Genomic DNA, 15,943 nt, shown 5'->3' with positions numbered 1-15,943 from the left:
TAGTATAAACTGAGAAGAACACATACTTTTGTGGTTACGATGAGGGGAGGGAGGGAGGGAGAGGGTTTTTTACTGATTAATTAGTAGATAAGAACTGCTTTAGGTGAAGGGAAGGACAACACTCAATACATGGAAGGTCAGCTCAATTGGACTGGACCAAAAGCAAAGAAATTTCCAGGATAAAATGAATGCTTCAAAGGTCAGTGGAGCAAGGGCGGGGGTCTGGGGAACATGGTTTAAGGGGACTTCTAAGTCAATTGGCAAAATAATTCTATTATGAAAACATTCTGCATCCCACTTTGAAATGTGGAGTCTGGGGTCTTAAAAGCTAACAAGCGGCCATCTAAGATGCATCAATTGGTCTCAACCCACCTGGAGCAAAGGAGAATGAAGAACACCAAGGTCACACGACAACTAAGAGCCCAAGAGACAGAAAGGGCCACATGAACCAGAGACCTACATCATCCTGAGACCAGAAGAACTAGTTGGTGCCCGGCCACAACCGATGACTGCCCTGACAGGGAGCACAGCAGAGGACCCCTGAGGGAGCAGGAGATCAGTGGGATACAGACCCCAAATTCTCATAAAAAGACCAGACTTAATGGTATGACTGAGACTAGAGGAATCCCGGCGGTCATGGTCCCCAAACCTTCTGTTGGCCCAGGACAGGAACCATCCCCGAAGACAACTCATCAGACATGGAAGGGACTGGACACCGGGTGGGAGAGAGATGCTGATGAAGAGTGAGCTAATTAAATCAGGTGGACACTTGAGAGTGTGTTGGCATCTCCTGTCTGGAGGGGGGATGGGAGGATAGAGAGAGTTGGAAGCTGGCAAAATTGTCACGAAAGGAGAGACTGGAAGGGCTGACTCATTAGGGGGAGAGCAAGTGGGAGTAAGGAGTAAGGTGTATATAAACTTATATGTGACAGACTGACTTGATTTGTAAACGTTCACTTGAAGCTCAATAAAAGTTAATAATAAAAAAAAAAGAAGGTGGGAGGAAGACACAGAGTGACTATACTAAAAATAATTGGTAGATGTCCAGCCAGTTCAAGAGGTGGCATATGAGCAGGACTTGATGGTACTGAAGGAAAAAGTCCAAGCTGCACTGAAGGCATTGGGGAAACACAAGGCTCCAAGACCTGATGGAATATCAGTTGAGATGTTTCAACAAACAGATGCAGAGCTGAAAGTGCTCACTCATCTGTGCCAACAAATTTCGAAGACAGCTTCCTGGCCAACTGACTGGAAGAGATCCATATTTATGCCTATTCCCAAGAAAGGTGATCCAACCGAATGCGGAAATTACCGAACAATATCATTAATATCACATGGGAGTACAGTTTTGCTGAAGATCACTCAAAAACGGTTGCAGCAGTATATCGACAGGGAACTGCCAGAAATTCAGGCCGGTTTCAGAAGAGGACGTGGAACTAGGGATATCATTGCTGATGTCAGATGGATCCTGGCTGAAAGCAGAGAATACCAGAAGGATGTTTACCTGTGTTTTATTGACTATGCAAAGGCATTCGACTGTGTGGATCATAACAAATTATGGGTAACATTGTGAAGAATGGGAATTCCAGAACACTTAATTGTGCTCATGAGGGATCTGTACATAGACCAAGAGGCAGACATTGGAACAGATCAAGGGGATACTGTGTGGTTCAAAATCAGGAAAAGTGTGTGTCGGGGTGCATGCTTTCACCATACTTACTCAATCTGTATGCTGAGCAAATAATCCGAGAAGCTGGACTATACGAAGAAGAACGGGGCATCAGGATTGGAGGAAGACTCATTAACAACCTGCGTTATGCAGATGACACAACCTTGCTTGCTGAAAGTGAAGAGGACTTGAAGCACTTACTGATGAAGATCAAAGACCACAGCCTTCAGTATGGCTTACACCTCAACATAAAGAAAACAAAAATCCTCACAACTGGACCAATGAGCAACATCATGATAAACGGAGAAAAAATTGAAGTTGTCAAGGATTTCATTTTACTTGGATCCACAATCAACAGCCGTGGAAGCACCAGTCGAGAAAGGAAAAGATGCACTGCATTGGGCAAACCCGTTGCAAAGGACTGCTTCAAAGTGTTGAAGAGCAAAGATGACACCCTGAAGACTAAGGTGCGCCTGACCCAAGCCATGGTATTTTCAATGACATTATATGTGTGTGAAATCTGGACCATGAATAAGGAAGACCGAAGAAGAATTGACGCCTTTGAATTGTGATGTTGGCGAAGAATGTTGAACATACCGTGGACTGCCAAAAGAACGAACAAATCTGTCTTAGAAGAAATACAACCAGAATGCTCCTTGGAAACAAGGATGGTAAGACTCTGTCTCACATACTTTGGACATGTTGTCAGGAGGGATCAGTCCCTGGAGAAGGACATCATTCTTGGTAAGGTAGAGGGTCAGCCAAAAAGAGGAAGACCCTCAACAAGATGGAGTGACACAGTGGCTGCAACAATGGGCTCAAGCATAACAACGATTGTGAGGATGGCAGGACCGGGCAGGGTTTCGTTCTGTTGTGCACAGGGTCGCTATGAGTCGGAACTGACTCGACGGTGCGTAACAACAACAACAATCTTTACAGATCGTCAGTTCTTTTTCCCATGGAGCTGCTGCGTGAATTTGAACCACCGACCTTTCAGTTAGCAGCTGAGTGCTTAACCATTGTGCCATCAGGGCCCCTTCTGCCCGTGATAACCACCAATAACTTTGGCCTCCTCGCTTTTGCCTATTCTGGATATTTCCCAGAGGTGGGATCCTACAATATTTGTCCTTTTGTGTCTGGCCGTTTTCACTCAGCGTCATGTTGTCAGGTGAACCATTCACTTCCGGGTCTCTCCCAGTCTCTTCCTTCTACCTGGAATGCTGTTCCTTCTGCTTCCTGCCCTGTGAGGGCAGGTGGGGGTGTGGGCCCCGGGCTGGGGAAGTACTGCAAAAAGGGCCCCGCCCTCCCCCTGGGCCTTGGCCCGCGGTCAAACCGTTGCCCAGATGTTTCCCGTTCTCGACATCGGGCAGACATCCCTGAGGCCAGTGGTTGCAGCTGCTGGAAGTTGGCCTAAGGACCGCCCCCCCACCGGCTGGTCACTTGAAACCTGTTCCAGGCTCCTGTCCTGAGGTAGGGGACTCCTGGGGGGGTGGGCTGCGGTAGGGAATGGCAGAACGGGCAACTTTCTGAATCTGGGGTGAGCTGGAGTTGGGGGGTGGGTGCCTCCCTTCGTGGCCCACCCCCAGCTGTCCTCTGGCAGCCTGGCCTCGGTGCTGCTGTCCGTCCATGTCCCTGGAGGCTGATGGTGACATTGTCACACATGCAGAATGACCCCAGAGTGGCTACAGAGCCACCCAGGGTGCCACAGCAGGGTAAGGGGGCAACAGGAGCCAGAGTTAGGGTCTCGTACTCTCACCTAGGGCCCTGTCTCTCCCTCCATGAACCTTGCTCACATCCACCTGCATGCACCCACGGACACCCTGCACGCACCCACTCCTATGCGCCCCAACTCCAACTTTCCCCTGCAGCATGAGCAGCCCCGAGCCACCCGCTGAGACCCTCGCGCCCGACATCCCCACCTGGTCAAAGGAGCCCACGTACAGCAATCTGGGTGAGTGACTTAGAGGTGGCTGGGCGCAGCAGAGTGGGGCCACCCACTTGTAGAAATGAAACCGGGGCTCAGAGAGGGGCAGTCACACAGGAAAATGGGGTTACCTGGCGCTAGGCAGGGCCTGTCCCTCCGTGAGCCTCAGCTTCCTCATCTGCACACGGGGGATGGCAGCCAGTGCCACTGTAACAAACTCCGTAAGTGGTGGCTTTAACGCACAGAACTGGGGGAAGGCTTTCTCTCTCTGTTGGCCCTGGGGGAAGGTTCCGGTCTCTTCAGCTTGTTTCCTGGTTCCCTGGAGATCTCTGTGTGGCTTGGCATCTTCCCCCATCTCTGCTTGCTTAACCTGCCCTTCTGTATTTCGTAAGAGATTGACTCAGTAAACACCCTCCACTAACCCTGCCTCATCCGGATAACAAGACAACCCATTCCCAAATGGGATTATAACCACAGGAGTAAAACCAAAAACCAAACCCATTGCCCTAGAGTCGGATCCAACTCATAGTGACCCTACAGGACAGAGTAGAACTGCCCCACAGGGTTTCTGAGGAGTGGCTGGTGGATTCGAACTGCCAACCTTTTGGTTAGCAGCTGAGCCTTTAACAACTGCACCACCAGGGCTCCAACCACAGGCATAAAAAAACCTGTTGCCATCAAGTCGATTCTGACCCATAGGGACCCTACAGGACGGAGAGGAGCTGCCCCATAGTGTTTACAAGGAGTGGCTGTTGGATTCAAACTGCTGACCTTTTGGTTAGCAGCCAAGCTCTTAACCACTGCACCACCAGGGCTCCAGCCACAGGCATAGAGGTCAGGATTTACCACACTTATTTTGGGGGGACACTATTCAATCCATAACACCTGCATTTCCTGGGGCTTCTGTAACGAGGTACCACACACTGGGGGGCTTGAAACAACAGATTTGCTCTGTCTTCATTCTGGAGGCCTAACATCTGAAGTCAAGGTGTCGGCAGGGTTGTGCTCTCTCTGAAGGCTCTAGGGAAGGGTCCTTCCTTGTCTCTTCCAGCTTCTGGTGGCCTTGGGCGTTCCTGGACTTGTGGCTGCATCACTCCAGTCTCTGCCTCTGTCCTCACGTGGCCGTCTGCCCTCTGTCCGTATTTCTTTCTCCTTTCTCTAGTTAAGACAATAGCCATTGGATTTAGGGCACATCCTAGTCCAGGAGGAGTCTGCTTAATGCGCTTGGCTGTTAACCAAAAGTTTGGAGGCTCAAGTCCACCCAGAAGAAAGGCCTGGCAATCTACTTATGAAAACCCTGTGGGGCACGGTTCTATTCTGACACACGTGGGGTCACCATGAGTTGTAACTGACTAGACAATGACTGTTTTTTTGGTGTTTTTCTACTTTAGTCTGACCCCATTTTTAACTTAATTAATGATGTCCACCAAGACCCTGTTTCCAAACAAGGTCATGTTCACAGGTACTGGAGTTTAGGACATCAGCATGTCTTTTGGGAGGACACAGTTCAGCCCAGAACACCATCCCTACCCCATGGGGCATGGGGGAGTCACATACCATTATGATTCCCATTTTAGAGGTGGGACCATCGAGGCCGAGGGGCTGAGTCAGGTGTCCTGGGTCCCACACACCTGACATCCTCACAGCCCTCCCTCTTCCACAGGTGAGATCCGCACCCACCTGTTACCCTCCAAGGCCTGCCGCCTCCGAGCACCTGGGTCCCCCTCGGCTGACCTGAAGCCCCCACCCCTGCCCAAGAAGACCCTTACTCGAACCAAGTCCCTGCCCACCTACGGGACCCCCGGCCCCAGCCCTGCCCACGCCAGGCAGCCTCGGAGGCCCCTCCTGGGGTCCCGCAGTGTGGACAAGAGCCAGGAGGCTGAAAACAGGGTCGGCCCAGCCAGTTTCCTCGAAGAGCTGACCTTCAGCACGCCGGACACTGAGCTGGGCTGCTTCTTCCAAGACCTGAGCAACCTGGAGGCAGTGCACGACACACTCGCCGCCCGGCAGCTGGCCAGTCTCAGCACCATCCATGCCCGTCTCCACACCCGGCTCTTGGGGGGCCACCCTGGGCCCTGCAACCCCAGCCACAGCTTCCGCCTTCTGGACGACTCACCCTACGTGGACAGCGGGGATGCCATCTACTACCGCGTGGTTCGCGTGAACAAGGACGCCTGGCACATCCTGGCCGCCAAGGTGAGCACAGGCTACCCCATGCTGGGGTGGCACCCAGCTTTGCCTCACCCCCAATTTTCCATCTTAGGCACAACCCATAACCCATGTTCAAAAAAAAAAAAGAATTGCCATCAAGCCGACTCCGACTCATGTTCTCTTACAAGGACTCCACTCATACTGGAAAGGTTATAGGTTTGAGCTCATCCAGAGACACTCAGAAGAAAGGGCTGCCAATCTACTTCAAGAAAACTCAGCCACTGAAAACCCTATGGAATGGACTTCTACTCTAACATGCGTGGGGTTGTCATGAGTTGGAGTTTGGTTTTCCTATTGGATTTGGGGCCCCCCTGCTACAGTATGACTTCATGTTAGCTGATAAAATTTTCAAAGACGTTATTTCCAAACAGGGTCGTGTTCACAGGTACTGGGGTTAGGATTTCAGCCTATCTTTTTTGGGGGGACACAATTCAACCCATAACAAATACCCACACCCAGAACCCCACCCTAGCAGCTATCATTTTTAAATGCCACCTTCAGGTGATTCTAATGTAATCCCCAGAGCTGATGTCCTCTTGACCTTCTAGAGCTTCGCTATCCAGTGCCAAGGCCCCTGACCACGCGTGGCTGTGGCTATGGAACACTTGAACTGTGATCTGTCGGCATTGAGATATATGATAAATCGAAACTACACATGAGATCTCAGAGACTTAGTAAAAAAAAAAAGAAAGAAAGAAGGGAGAGGGAGGGAGGAAGATAGGGAGGAAGGAAGGAGGGAAGAAAGGAAGGGAGAAGAAGAATGTAAAACAGCCCATTAATAAGCCTGCCTGCTAACCAAAAAAGGTCGGCAGTTTGAACTCACCCAGCAGCTCTGCAGGAGAGAGTCTTGGTGATCTGCTTCCATAGAGATTTTAGCCGACAGGGGCTCCAAGTCCATCAGATGGGAAGAAGACAGCCTTTTGAACAAATGGTGCTGGCAAAATTGGATGTTCATCTGCAAAAAAATGAAACAGGACCCGTACCTCACACCATAGACACAAAAACTAATTCCAAATGGATCAAAGACCTAAATATAAAGCCAAAAACTATAAAATTGATAGAAGAAAAAATAGGATCAATGCTAGAGGCCCTAACACACAGCACTAACAGGATACAAGCCATAACCAACAACACACACACTCCAGAAGATAAGCTAGATAACTGGGATCTTCTAAAAATTAAACACGCTCATCCAAAGGTTCACCAAAAGAGTAAAAAGAGAACCTATAGACTGAGGAAACATTTTTTGACTATTACAAATCAGACAAAGTTCTAATCTCTAAAATCTACAGGAAAATCCAACACCTCTACAGCAAAAAGACAAATAACCCAATTAAAAAATCGGCAAAGGAAATGAACAGACACTTCACCAAAGAAGACATTCAAGTGGCCAACAGGCAGATGAGGAAATGCTTGCGATCACTAGCCATTACAGAAATGCAAATCAAAACTACGATGAGATACCATCTCACCCCAGCATTACCAGCACGAATCAATAAAACAGGAAATAACAAATGTTTGAGAAGCTGCTGAGAGATTAGAACTCTTATGCACTGCTGGTGGGGATACAAAATGATACAACTATTATGGAAAATGATATGGCACTTCCTTACAAAGCTAGAAATAGAAATATCATATGATCCAGCAATCCCACTCCTAGAAATATATCCTAGAGAAATAAGAGTTGTCACACGAAGAGACATACGCACACCCATGTTCATTGCAGCATTGTTCACAATAGCAAAAAGATGGAAACAACCTAGATGCCCATCAGCAGGTGAATGGATAAACAAACTATGCTACATACACATGATGGAATATTATGCAACGATAGAGAACAATGATGAATCTGCAAAGCATCTCACAACATGGACGAATCTGGACGGCATTATGCTGAGTGAAATAAGTGATCATGAAAGGACAAATATCGTATGAGACCACTACTGTAAAAACTCATGAAAAGTTTTACATGCAAAAAGAAATAATCTTTGATGGTTACAAGGGAGGGGATGGACGGGGGAGATGGAAAAACTCTAAATGGACAATAGATAACTGGTAACTTCGGTGGCTTTTATTGACTATGTAAAGTCATTCGACTGTGTGGATCACAACAAATTACAGATAACATTGCAATGAATGGGAATTCTAGAACACTTAATTGTGCTCATGAGGGATCTTTACATAGATCAAGAAGCAGTCATTTGAACAAAACAAGGGGATACTGCATGGTTTAAAGCCAGGAAAGGTGTGCTTCAGGGTTGTATCCTTTCATCATACCTATTCAATCTGTACGCTGAGCAAATAATTTGAGAAGCTGGACTATATGAAGAAGAACGGGGCATCAGGATTGGAGGAAGACTCGTTAACAACCTGTGTTATGCAGATGACACAACCCTGCTTGCTGAAAGCGAAGGGGACTTCAGCCTTCAGTATGGCCTACACGTCAACATAACCAAAACAAAAATCCTCACAGCTGGAGCAACATCACGATAAAGGGAGAAAAGATTGAGGTTGTCCAGGATTTCATTTTACTCGGATCCACAATCAACAGCCATGGAAGCAACAGCCAAGAAATCAAAGGACGTGTTGCATTGGGCAAATTGACTGCAAAAGACCTCTTTAAGGTGTTGAGAAGCAAAGATGTCACCTCGAGGACTAAGGTGCACCTGACCCAAAACACAGTGTTTTCAATTGCCTCATATGCATGTGAAAGCTGGACAATGAATAGGGAAAACTGAAGAAAAACTGATGCCTGTGAATTATGGTGTTGGCAAAGAATATTGAATATACGATGGACTGCCAAGAGAACCAACAAATCTGTCTTGGAAGAAGTACAGCCAGAACGCTCCTTCAATCGAGGATGGTGAGACTTTGTCTCACAAACTTTGGATGTATCGTAAAGAGGAACCAGTCCCTGGAGAAGGACATCATGCTTGGTAAAGTAGAGGGTCACCGAAAAAGAGGAAGACCCTCAAGGAGATGGATTGACACAGGAGTTGCAACAGTGGCCTCCAGCATAGCAACGATTGTGATGGCAAAGGACCGGGCAGTGTTTTGTATTGTTGTGCACAGGGTTGCTATGAGTTGGAACCGACTCAACAGGACCTAACAATAACAACTTTGGTGAAGGGTAAGACAGTACACAATACTGGGGAAACCAGCCCAACTTGTACAAGACAAGGTCATGGAAGCTCCATAGACGCATCCAAACTCCCTGAGGTAGAGAATTGCTAGGCTGAGGGCTGTGGGGACCGTGGTCTCGGGGAACATCTAGCTCATTTAGCATAACATAGTTTATAAAGAAAATGTTCTACATTCTACTTTGGTGAGTGCCATCTGGGGTCTTAAAAGCCTCTGAGCGGCCATCTAGGATACTCCACTGGTCTCACCCCTTCAGGAGCAGGGGAGAATGAAGAAAACTAAAGATACGAGGGAAAGATCAGTCCAAAGGACTAATGGACCACAGCTACCATGGCCTCCACCAGTCTGAGTCCAGTACAACTAGATGGTGCCTGGCTACCACCACTGACTGCTCTGACAGGGATCACAATAGAGGGTCCTGGACAGAGCAGGAAAAAAATGTAGAGCAAGATTCTATCTCACAAAAAGAGACCAGACTGACTGACCTGACAGAGACTGGAGAAACCCTGAGAGTATGGCCCCCGGCACCCTTTTAGCTCAGTAATGAAGTCACTCCTGAGGTTCACCCTTCAGCCAAAGCTTAGACAGGCCCATAAAACAAAACGAGACTAAAGGGGCACACTGGCCCAGTGGCAAAGACTAGAAGATAGGAAGGGACAGGAAAGCAAGTGAGGAACCCAAGGTTGAGAAGGGAGAGTGTTGACATGTCGTGGGGTTGTTAACCAATGTCATAAAACAATGTGTGTTTTACTGTTTACTGAGAAGATAGTTTGTTGTATAAACCTCATCTAAACAACAACAACAAAAAAAAAGTCAAGTGAAATTAAAAAAAAAAAAAAGGTTACAGCCTAGAAAACCCCATGGGGCAGTTCTACTCCGTCACATGGGGGTCACCATGAGTCAGAATCAACTTGACAGCAACTAACGACAATAATGAGCCATTGAAATGATAATATTTTGGACACATTGGGTTCAGTAAAATATACTAAATTACTTTCACCTGTTTTTCTTCACTTTTTTTTAACGTGGTTACCGGACAGTTGTAAACCGTATGTGTGGCTGCGTTGTCTATCCATCGGACAGCCCGGCGCTGGTACAGGAGCTGCTGGGCCCCTCGCTCCCAAGCGATCGGCAACGACCCACCCCTTGGCCAGCAGGAAACTGTGACCTGCTAGCCACCCCCTTCCCTGGCTGAAAACACCAGTTGCCGGGGAGCTGACCCCAACTCATGGCGACCTCACGTGTATCACAGTAGAACTGTGCTCCACAGGGTTTCCAGTGGCTGCTTTTTTGGACGTAGATTTTCAGGCCTTTCTTCTGTTGCACTCTGGATTGACATGAACTTCCAACCCTTGGGTTAGCAGCTGAGTGTGTTAACTCAGTATCCCAGGGGCTCCCTCCCTAGTTCGCGCGCACACACACACACACATACACACACACAAACCCATTGCTGTCGAGTCGATTCCAACTCATAGTGACCCTATAACACAGAGTAGAACTGTCCCAAAGGGTTTCCAAGGCTGTAATATTTATGGGGAAACCCTGGTGACATAGTGGTTAACTGTTAAGGCTGCTGACCAAAGGGTTGGCAGTTCAAATCCATGAGGAGCTCCTTGGGAACTCTATGGGGCAGTTCTACCCTGTTCTATAGGGTTGCTATGAGTCTTGAGACTTGACTTGATGGCAACGAGTTTTTTTTTTTTAATTTTTTTAATTTTAATATTTATGGATCTGCTGCAAGAGACCTTTTTTAAAGTGTTAAGATGTCACTTTGAGGACTGAGGTGAACCTGACCCAAGCTGTGGTGTTTTCAATCGCCTCATATGCATACAAAAGCTGAACAATGAATAAGAAAGACCTAAGAACTGAAGCCTTTGAATTATGGTGTTGGCAAAGAATATTGACTATACCATGGGCTGCCAACAGAAAGAAACAAATCCGTCTTGGAAGAAGTACAACCTGAATGCTCCTTAGAAGCAAGGATGGGTAGACTACGTCTCACATATTTTGGACATGTTATCAGGAGGATCAATCCCTGGAGAAGGACTTTATGCTTGGTAAAGCATAGGGTCAGTGAAAAAGAGAAAGACTCTCAATGACATGGATTGACACAGTGGCTGTAAGAATGGACTCAAGTATAACAACAGTTGTGGGTGGTGCAGGACGGGGCAGTTTCTTTCTGTTGTGCATAGGGTCGCTATGAGTCAGGACCGACTCGACGGAACCTAACAACAAGAACGACAACGTTCAAGTTAATTAACATTACCCACTGACCCCGGGAGTGCAGTGGTTAGAGTGACCGACTGCTAACTCAAAAGTCAGCAGTTCTAAACCACAAGTGCTCTGCGGGAGAAAGATGTGGCAGTCTCCTTCTGTAGAGATTTACAGCCTTGGAAACCCTATGGGGTTGCTATCAGTGGGAATCGACTTGACAGCAGTGTTTTTTGGTGGGGGGGTTACCCGTCGAGCAGTGCTTCGGAAGAAAGGCCTGGAGAACTGCTTCTGTTAAGATTCCAAGCCTTTTGCTGCCCAGTTGATTCTGATTCATGGTGACCCTACAGGACAGAATAGAACTTCCCCACAGGGTTTCCAAGACTACAAGCCTTAGGGAAGCAGACCGCCACACCTTTCTCCTGAGGAGCAGCTGGTGGATTTGAACCGCTGACCTTTGGGTTAGCAGCCAAGCGCTAACCACTGCGCACTAGAGAAATTCTCTGGAGCACAGCTCTACTGTGCAACACAAGGGGTCACCATGAGGTGAAATCAGCTGAGGGGCAACTGACAACAAACATCTGAATTATTTAACCCCGCTGCAGGCCCGGGAGTCTTGGGGGAGGCAGGTTGTCAGTTCACCCGGGGGAGGTTTCAGGGTAGGCGCAGGCTGTACAGGTTGGGGTACGCGGTGGGCGAGACCCTAACGGCCCCCTCTGCCCTGCAGGTGCCCAAGCCAGGATCCGAGGTCCCTGACCCATGGGGCCTGGAGCTGCAGGCCTCCCTGTCCCCCCACTTCAACCTTCAGAGCCTGTGCGGCCTGGTGTCCGAGCGCGTCCTGCCTGCGGCGCCCTGGCGGGGGCCAGCGACATTGGTGGCCGAGGTGCCCGAGCGCACGGTGGCCCAGTGGCTGGCGGAGGTCGGCGTGCGGCGGCCCCCGGAGTTCTCCCGGGCTGTGGCCCTGCTCCTGCTGCAGCTGAGCGCGGCCCTGGAGCGCCTGGAGGCGCGGGACGCAGCCCTGGTGGAGCTGCGGCCTGAGAACCTGCTGCTGGCGACCCCGCGGGGCTGCGCGACCACCGGGCCGCAACGCCTGCTGCTCGCAGACTTTGGCCGAGTGCACCCACGGCCCACCGGGGTCCAGGGTGCCCACGCGCGGCCGCTGGGCAGCCTCCTCCAAGTGATGCTTTGCCCCGCCGCCACGCCCCCGGACACGCCCCTGGCCACGGGCCTGCGGCGCCTGGGTGTGCAGCTGCTCCGCCGGCTACCCTCGGCAGCCCAGATTCGGGGCGCGCTGCAGGCGCTGCTCTGGGGGCCCGGGCCTGCGCTGCGCGGCCCCGGGGCGCCGCTGGGGCCCTGGCTGAGGGTGCGCCGCGCGCTGCTGGTCCTGCGTCTGGCAGAGCATGCTGCGGGCGGGGAGGAGCTGGGCCTGGAGGACTGGCTGTGCTGTGAGTACCTGGCGGAAGCCACCGAGGGCTCTCTGGCCCACGCCCTGGCTCTGCTATGGGACTGACCCCACTCGGGAGCAGACCCCACGCTGTTCCAAGGTGGACGGGGGCCTGGGCTTCTCCAAGACCAGACGCCCCTTTCCCGTGCTGGGGCTGATGGGGCAGGGTCCCCACAACAGGGTGGATGTCCCCTTCCAGGTGAGGCTGGTGGACAGTGTGGGGTCTGATCAGTGGCTTTCCGAGCGTGTGGATACCTCCACCCCTCCAAAAGCTGCCCTTCCCCATGCTGGGGACTTAGGGCCTCCCCAAAAGGGCAGGTGCACCCTTTCCAGGATGCAGGGGCTTTTGGCCAGTGTTGCCCTGAGAGTGGACAGCCACTCCAAGCTGGGGTGTGATGTCACTGTCTCCCTCAGAGTGTGGATGCCCCAATCCCTTGCCCCGGGGGGTGTCCTGGGGAGGGCAGGCCCCCTGAGGAGCCACAAACCCTTCCATTGTTCCGCATGCCCTGCCCCCCCCCCACCTGCACCCTCTCTGCACCCTCGCTGGCCTCTTTGCTGCTCCGGCGACGCCCTAAATTCTGCCTGGCCTCCGAGATTTTGCAGGGGCTGTTCCCCCTTCCAGAGAGCTCAAATCCTGCTTCCTTAGACGCCCCTCCAAGCCGAGAAATTAGCCTCTCTTGGTGAGCCGGCCCTCGGTGGCCTGGGGTTTCTTCATCTCCCCATCTGCTCACTGCCCACCTCTCCCTGCAGGTAGGGTGAGGGCTGGGCCTGGCACAGACCAGCTCATCAGGAGGCCTTTGGAGGAGCCTGGGGTCTCGGTGTACACCTCTACACGTCTGCAGAACGGACACAGGAGCCCTGAGGGGTCCTGCTGTCCTTGCCTGGGGCCTCAGTGTACACCTGTACACCTCTGCAGAATGGACACAGCAACCCTGAGGGGTCCTGCTGTCCTTTCCTGGGGCATCTCCTGTAGTGTGGGCCTCCAGTCATACCCCCTCTATCCCAGCCCCGCTGTGGTGGCCCCCGGGGAATCTTTCTACCCCCCAGATATAATCATGCCCCTCTTCTGCTCAAACACCTCCCATGACTGTCTACTACCCTCCTAAGGCTCTGCAAGCAAGCTTTCCCTGGGCAAATTCTCCAGCAACACCACTCATCCTTAGAGGTGCTTTGTGAACTCCAGGCCTTTACTCAAGTTGTTTCTCTCTTTGGAAATAATCTCCCACCTATCTGCACTGCTTCAGGCTCCTAGTCACCCTTCAATACCCCAGCTCTAATGCCTCTTTCTCTACACTTGCCCTGATCACATGGGCTGGGAAAGTCTGTGTCCAGCTCTTCCACCCCACTGTCTCTCAGGCAGCTGAATAGCCCCCCAAATGTACCTCCATCTGCCTGTTACCTGCTGTGACACCCAAGCCCGTGGAGCCCCTTTCCTCCTCTCTAAAAATGCCTGTTTCCCAGGCCTGGAGGCGGACCTCTGGGCTGTGCTGCCGGATGCGGCCGGTAGGGGGCGCCCCAATCCCGTGGATCGCGACCGCAAAGGGCCAGGGCTTTTCGTTCAAGCAGAGCTGCAGACCCCAGCCCCGGCCGCCCCACCGGCCCCACTTTCGCTCCCCACCACGGGCGCTCCTGACCCAGGACAGTGCCCAGGTCCTCCCCAAGAGGTCACAGGAGTCCCTGGGTGGTGCAAACGGTGAGCACGCACAGCTGCTCACTGGAAGGTGGGAAGTTCAAGTCCACCCAGAGGTGCCTGAGAAGAAAGGCCTGGCCATCTACTTCCCAAAAAGCAGCCATGACTACCCCACGGAACGCAGTTCTCTGACGCACACAGGGCGGCCGTGAACTGGCTTCCTGGTTCCAGTGGCCGCCCTGCCGCCCTGAGTCCCAGCCCAGACGACCCCAATCCCTGCCCCTCCTGGTCCCAAAGGACTTCAACAGGTGAGGCGAGGCACTTAGGACTGGTGGGAGTCCTGATCAAATGGGGGAAACGCGGAACAGAACTTCAAGTTCAGAATTTCTGGAGCCATGGAGGCTGAACCCCTAAAGCTACTGCTCTGCGATCATCTTTAAACCTTAAACCCAAATATACCCAGAAGTTTTCTTAAAACTATAGTTTTAATTAGTAAAGAATGTCTGCCTTGAGCTTTGTGCTGTTAAGAACTGTGTGCGATCACACTGACAACAGCAAATGGGAAGGGTAGGAAACTTAAGGGGCAGTGAAAAGGGCAAGGATGGTGGCACTTCAAGAATGTAACCCACGTCACCGAATCGTACACGTAGAAGCTGTTAATTGGTGTCTGTTGCGTATCTTAAAAAATAAACTTTAAAACCATTTTCAGTTGAATAAATAATCCAACAACAAAAAAAAAAGCAGGGACTTGGCCAGCCACCATTCCAGGAGAGGGCAGGGGTGGCCATGACCTGCAGGGTGCAGGCTGGTGGGGGCCCCGAGCCGCCCTGGGGAAGGGGAAGCGAGGGAGATGGGACCCCAGAGTTCTGAAACAGCCCAGGTACATGCTGGAGCCCCACCACACCCCCCCAGAGGCAAGGCCGGTATGCCCTCAGCATCTTTGCGGCCCCCCTCGAGGATCACTGAATGCCAGCCCAGGTGACAGACAAGCCCACCCCAGGCCAGAAGCTCCCCACCCTTTTCAGCACCTGCTCAGGTTTCGGGAGAGCCCCCTTCCCCACCAGGGCCATCTGGCAGGTCCTCCCCCCAGCCCAGCCCCAAGAGCAGAGGCAGCACAAGTCTGGAGTGGGATCATCTTTATTCCGTCTGAGCGACAGAGGGCAGACCACCACCCGTCCCCACGCTGAGGCCTGGGGCCTGGCTGCCTCCAGCACACCTCAGCAAGAAGCTCCTCCAAGGGCCAGCTTAATCACCTTACACCAGCAGTAAAAAAGGAAAATATAAACTTTTATTTAGAATTAAAGCAAACACTTCAGTATCACAAACACAATATTAAACTTCAAGAAATCCACTGCTAATTTGGAGTGAGCGTTTATTTGCACGATTACAAGACACGGACACAGCCAGGAGAAGGACAGCGCAGCCACCGGGACAGACGGCGGGGCCGGCGGCCACTACTCCTCCTCCGAGGAGTCTCTCTCAAGCGTGTAGACCATGAAGCAGGCGTCGGGTCTCTTGGGGACAAGGGGATGCCCCGGTCTCACAATCTCAAAGCCCAAAAAGCTGAAGGTACGGAGCAACGCGGCTGTGGGGAAACACGGCTGTCAGTGCTGGGCACAGGCCTGGCAGACCGGGGCGCGCCTGGAGCCCGAGGTGAGGGTGCGGGCTCCCTCCAGCAGAAAGAGGGGTGGGTGGCAGGACAAGCGCGCTGCC

General features: G+C 51.4%; 2 protein-coding genes across 3 annotated transcripts in view; one reads left to right on the top strand and one right to left on the bottom strand.

The window, feature by feature from the left end:
* Window positions 1-2,999: 2,999 nt before the first annotated feature.
* Window positions 3,000-15,764, top strand: PEAK3 (PEAK family member 3). 2 transcript variants are annotated; one of them, XM_003422105.3, is made up of 4 exons: window positions 3,000-3,139; window positions 3,538-3,620; window positions 5,257-5,789; window positions 11,884-15,764. In XM_003422105.3, the coding sequence occupies exons 2-4, from the start codon at window positions 3,539-3,541 to the stop codon at window positions 12,664-12,666; spliced, it is 1,398 nt and encodes a 465-aa protein (XP_003422153.1). In that variant the 5' UTR covers window positions 3,000-3,139; window position 3,538; the 3' UTR covers window positions 12,667-15,764. The 2 variants fall into 2 exon arrangements, with proteins under 2 accessions (XP_003422153.1, XP_064136269.1); XM_064280199.1 differs by lacking the exon at window positions 3,000-3,139 and having other exon boundaries at window positions 3,146-3,620.
* OAZ1 (ornithine decarboxylase antizyme 1) overlaps window positions 15,586-15,943 on the bottom strand; it is a 3,415-nt gene continuing 3,057 nt past the window's right edge. Inside the window, 1 exon segment of the mRNA XM_064280200.1 lies at window positions 15,586-15,815. Within this exon segment, the coding sequence (XP_064136270.1) occupies window positions 15,685-15,815 (131 nt within the window). The 3' untranslated portion in view covers window positions 15,586-15,684.

The sequence above is a fragment of the Loxodonta africana genome, chromosome 3 (genome assembly GCF_030014295.1).
Source record: "Loxodonta africana isolate mLoxAfr1 chromosome 3, mLoxAfr1.hap2, whole genome shotgun sequence".
Taxonomy (NCBI): Eukaryota; Metazoa; Chordata; class Mammalia; order Proboscidea; family Elephantidae; genus Loxodonta; species Loxodonta africana.
The sequence above is the reverse complement of the archived record's forward strand: the minus strand, read 5'-3'. Positions and strand labels throughout refer to the sequence as shown.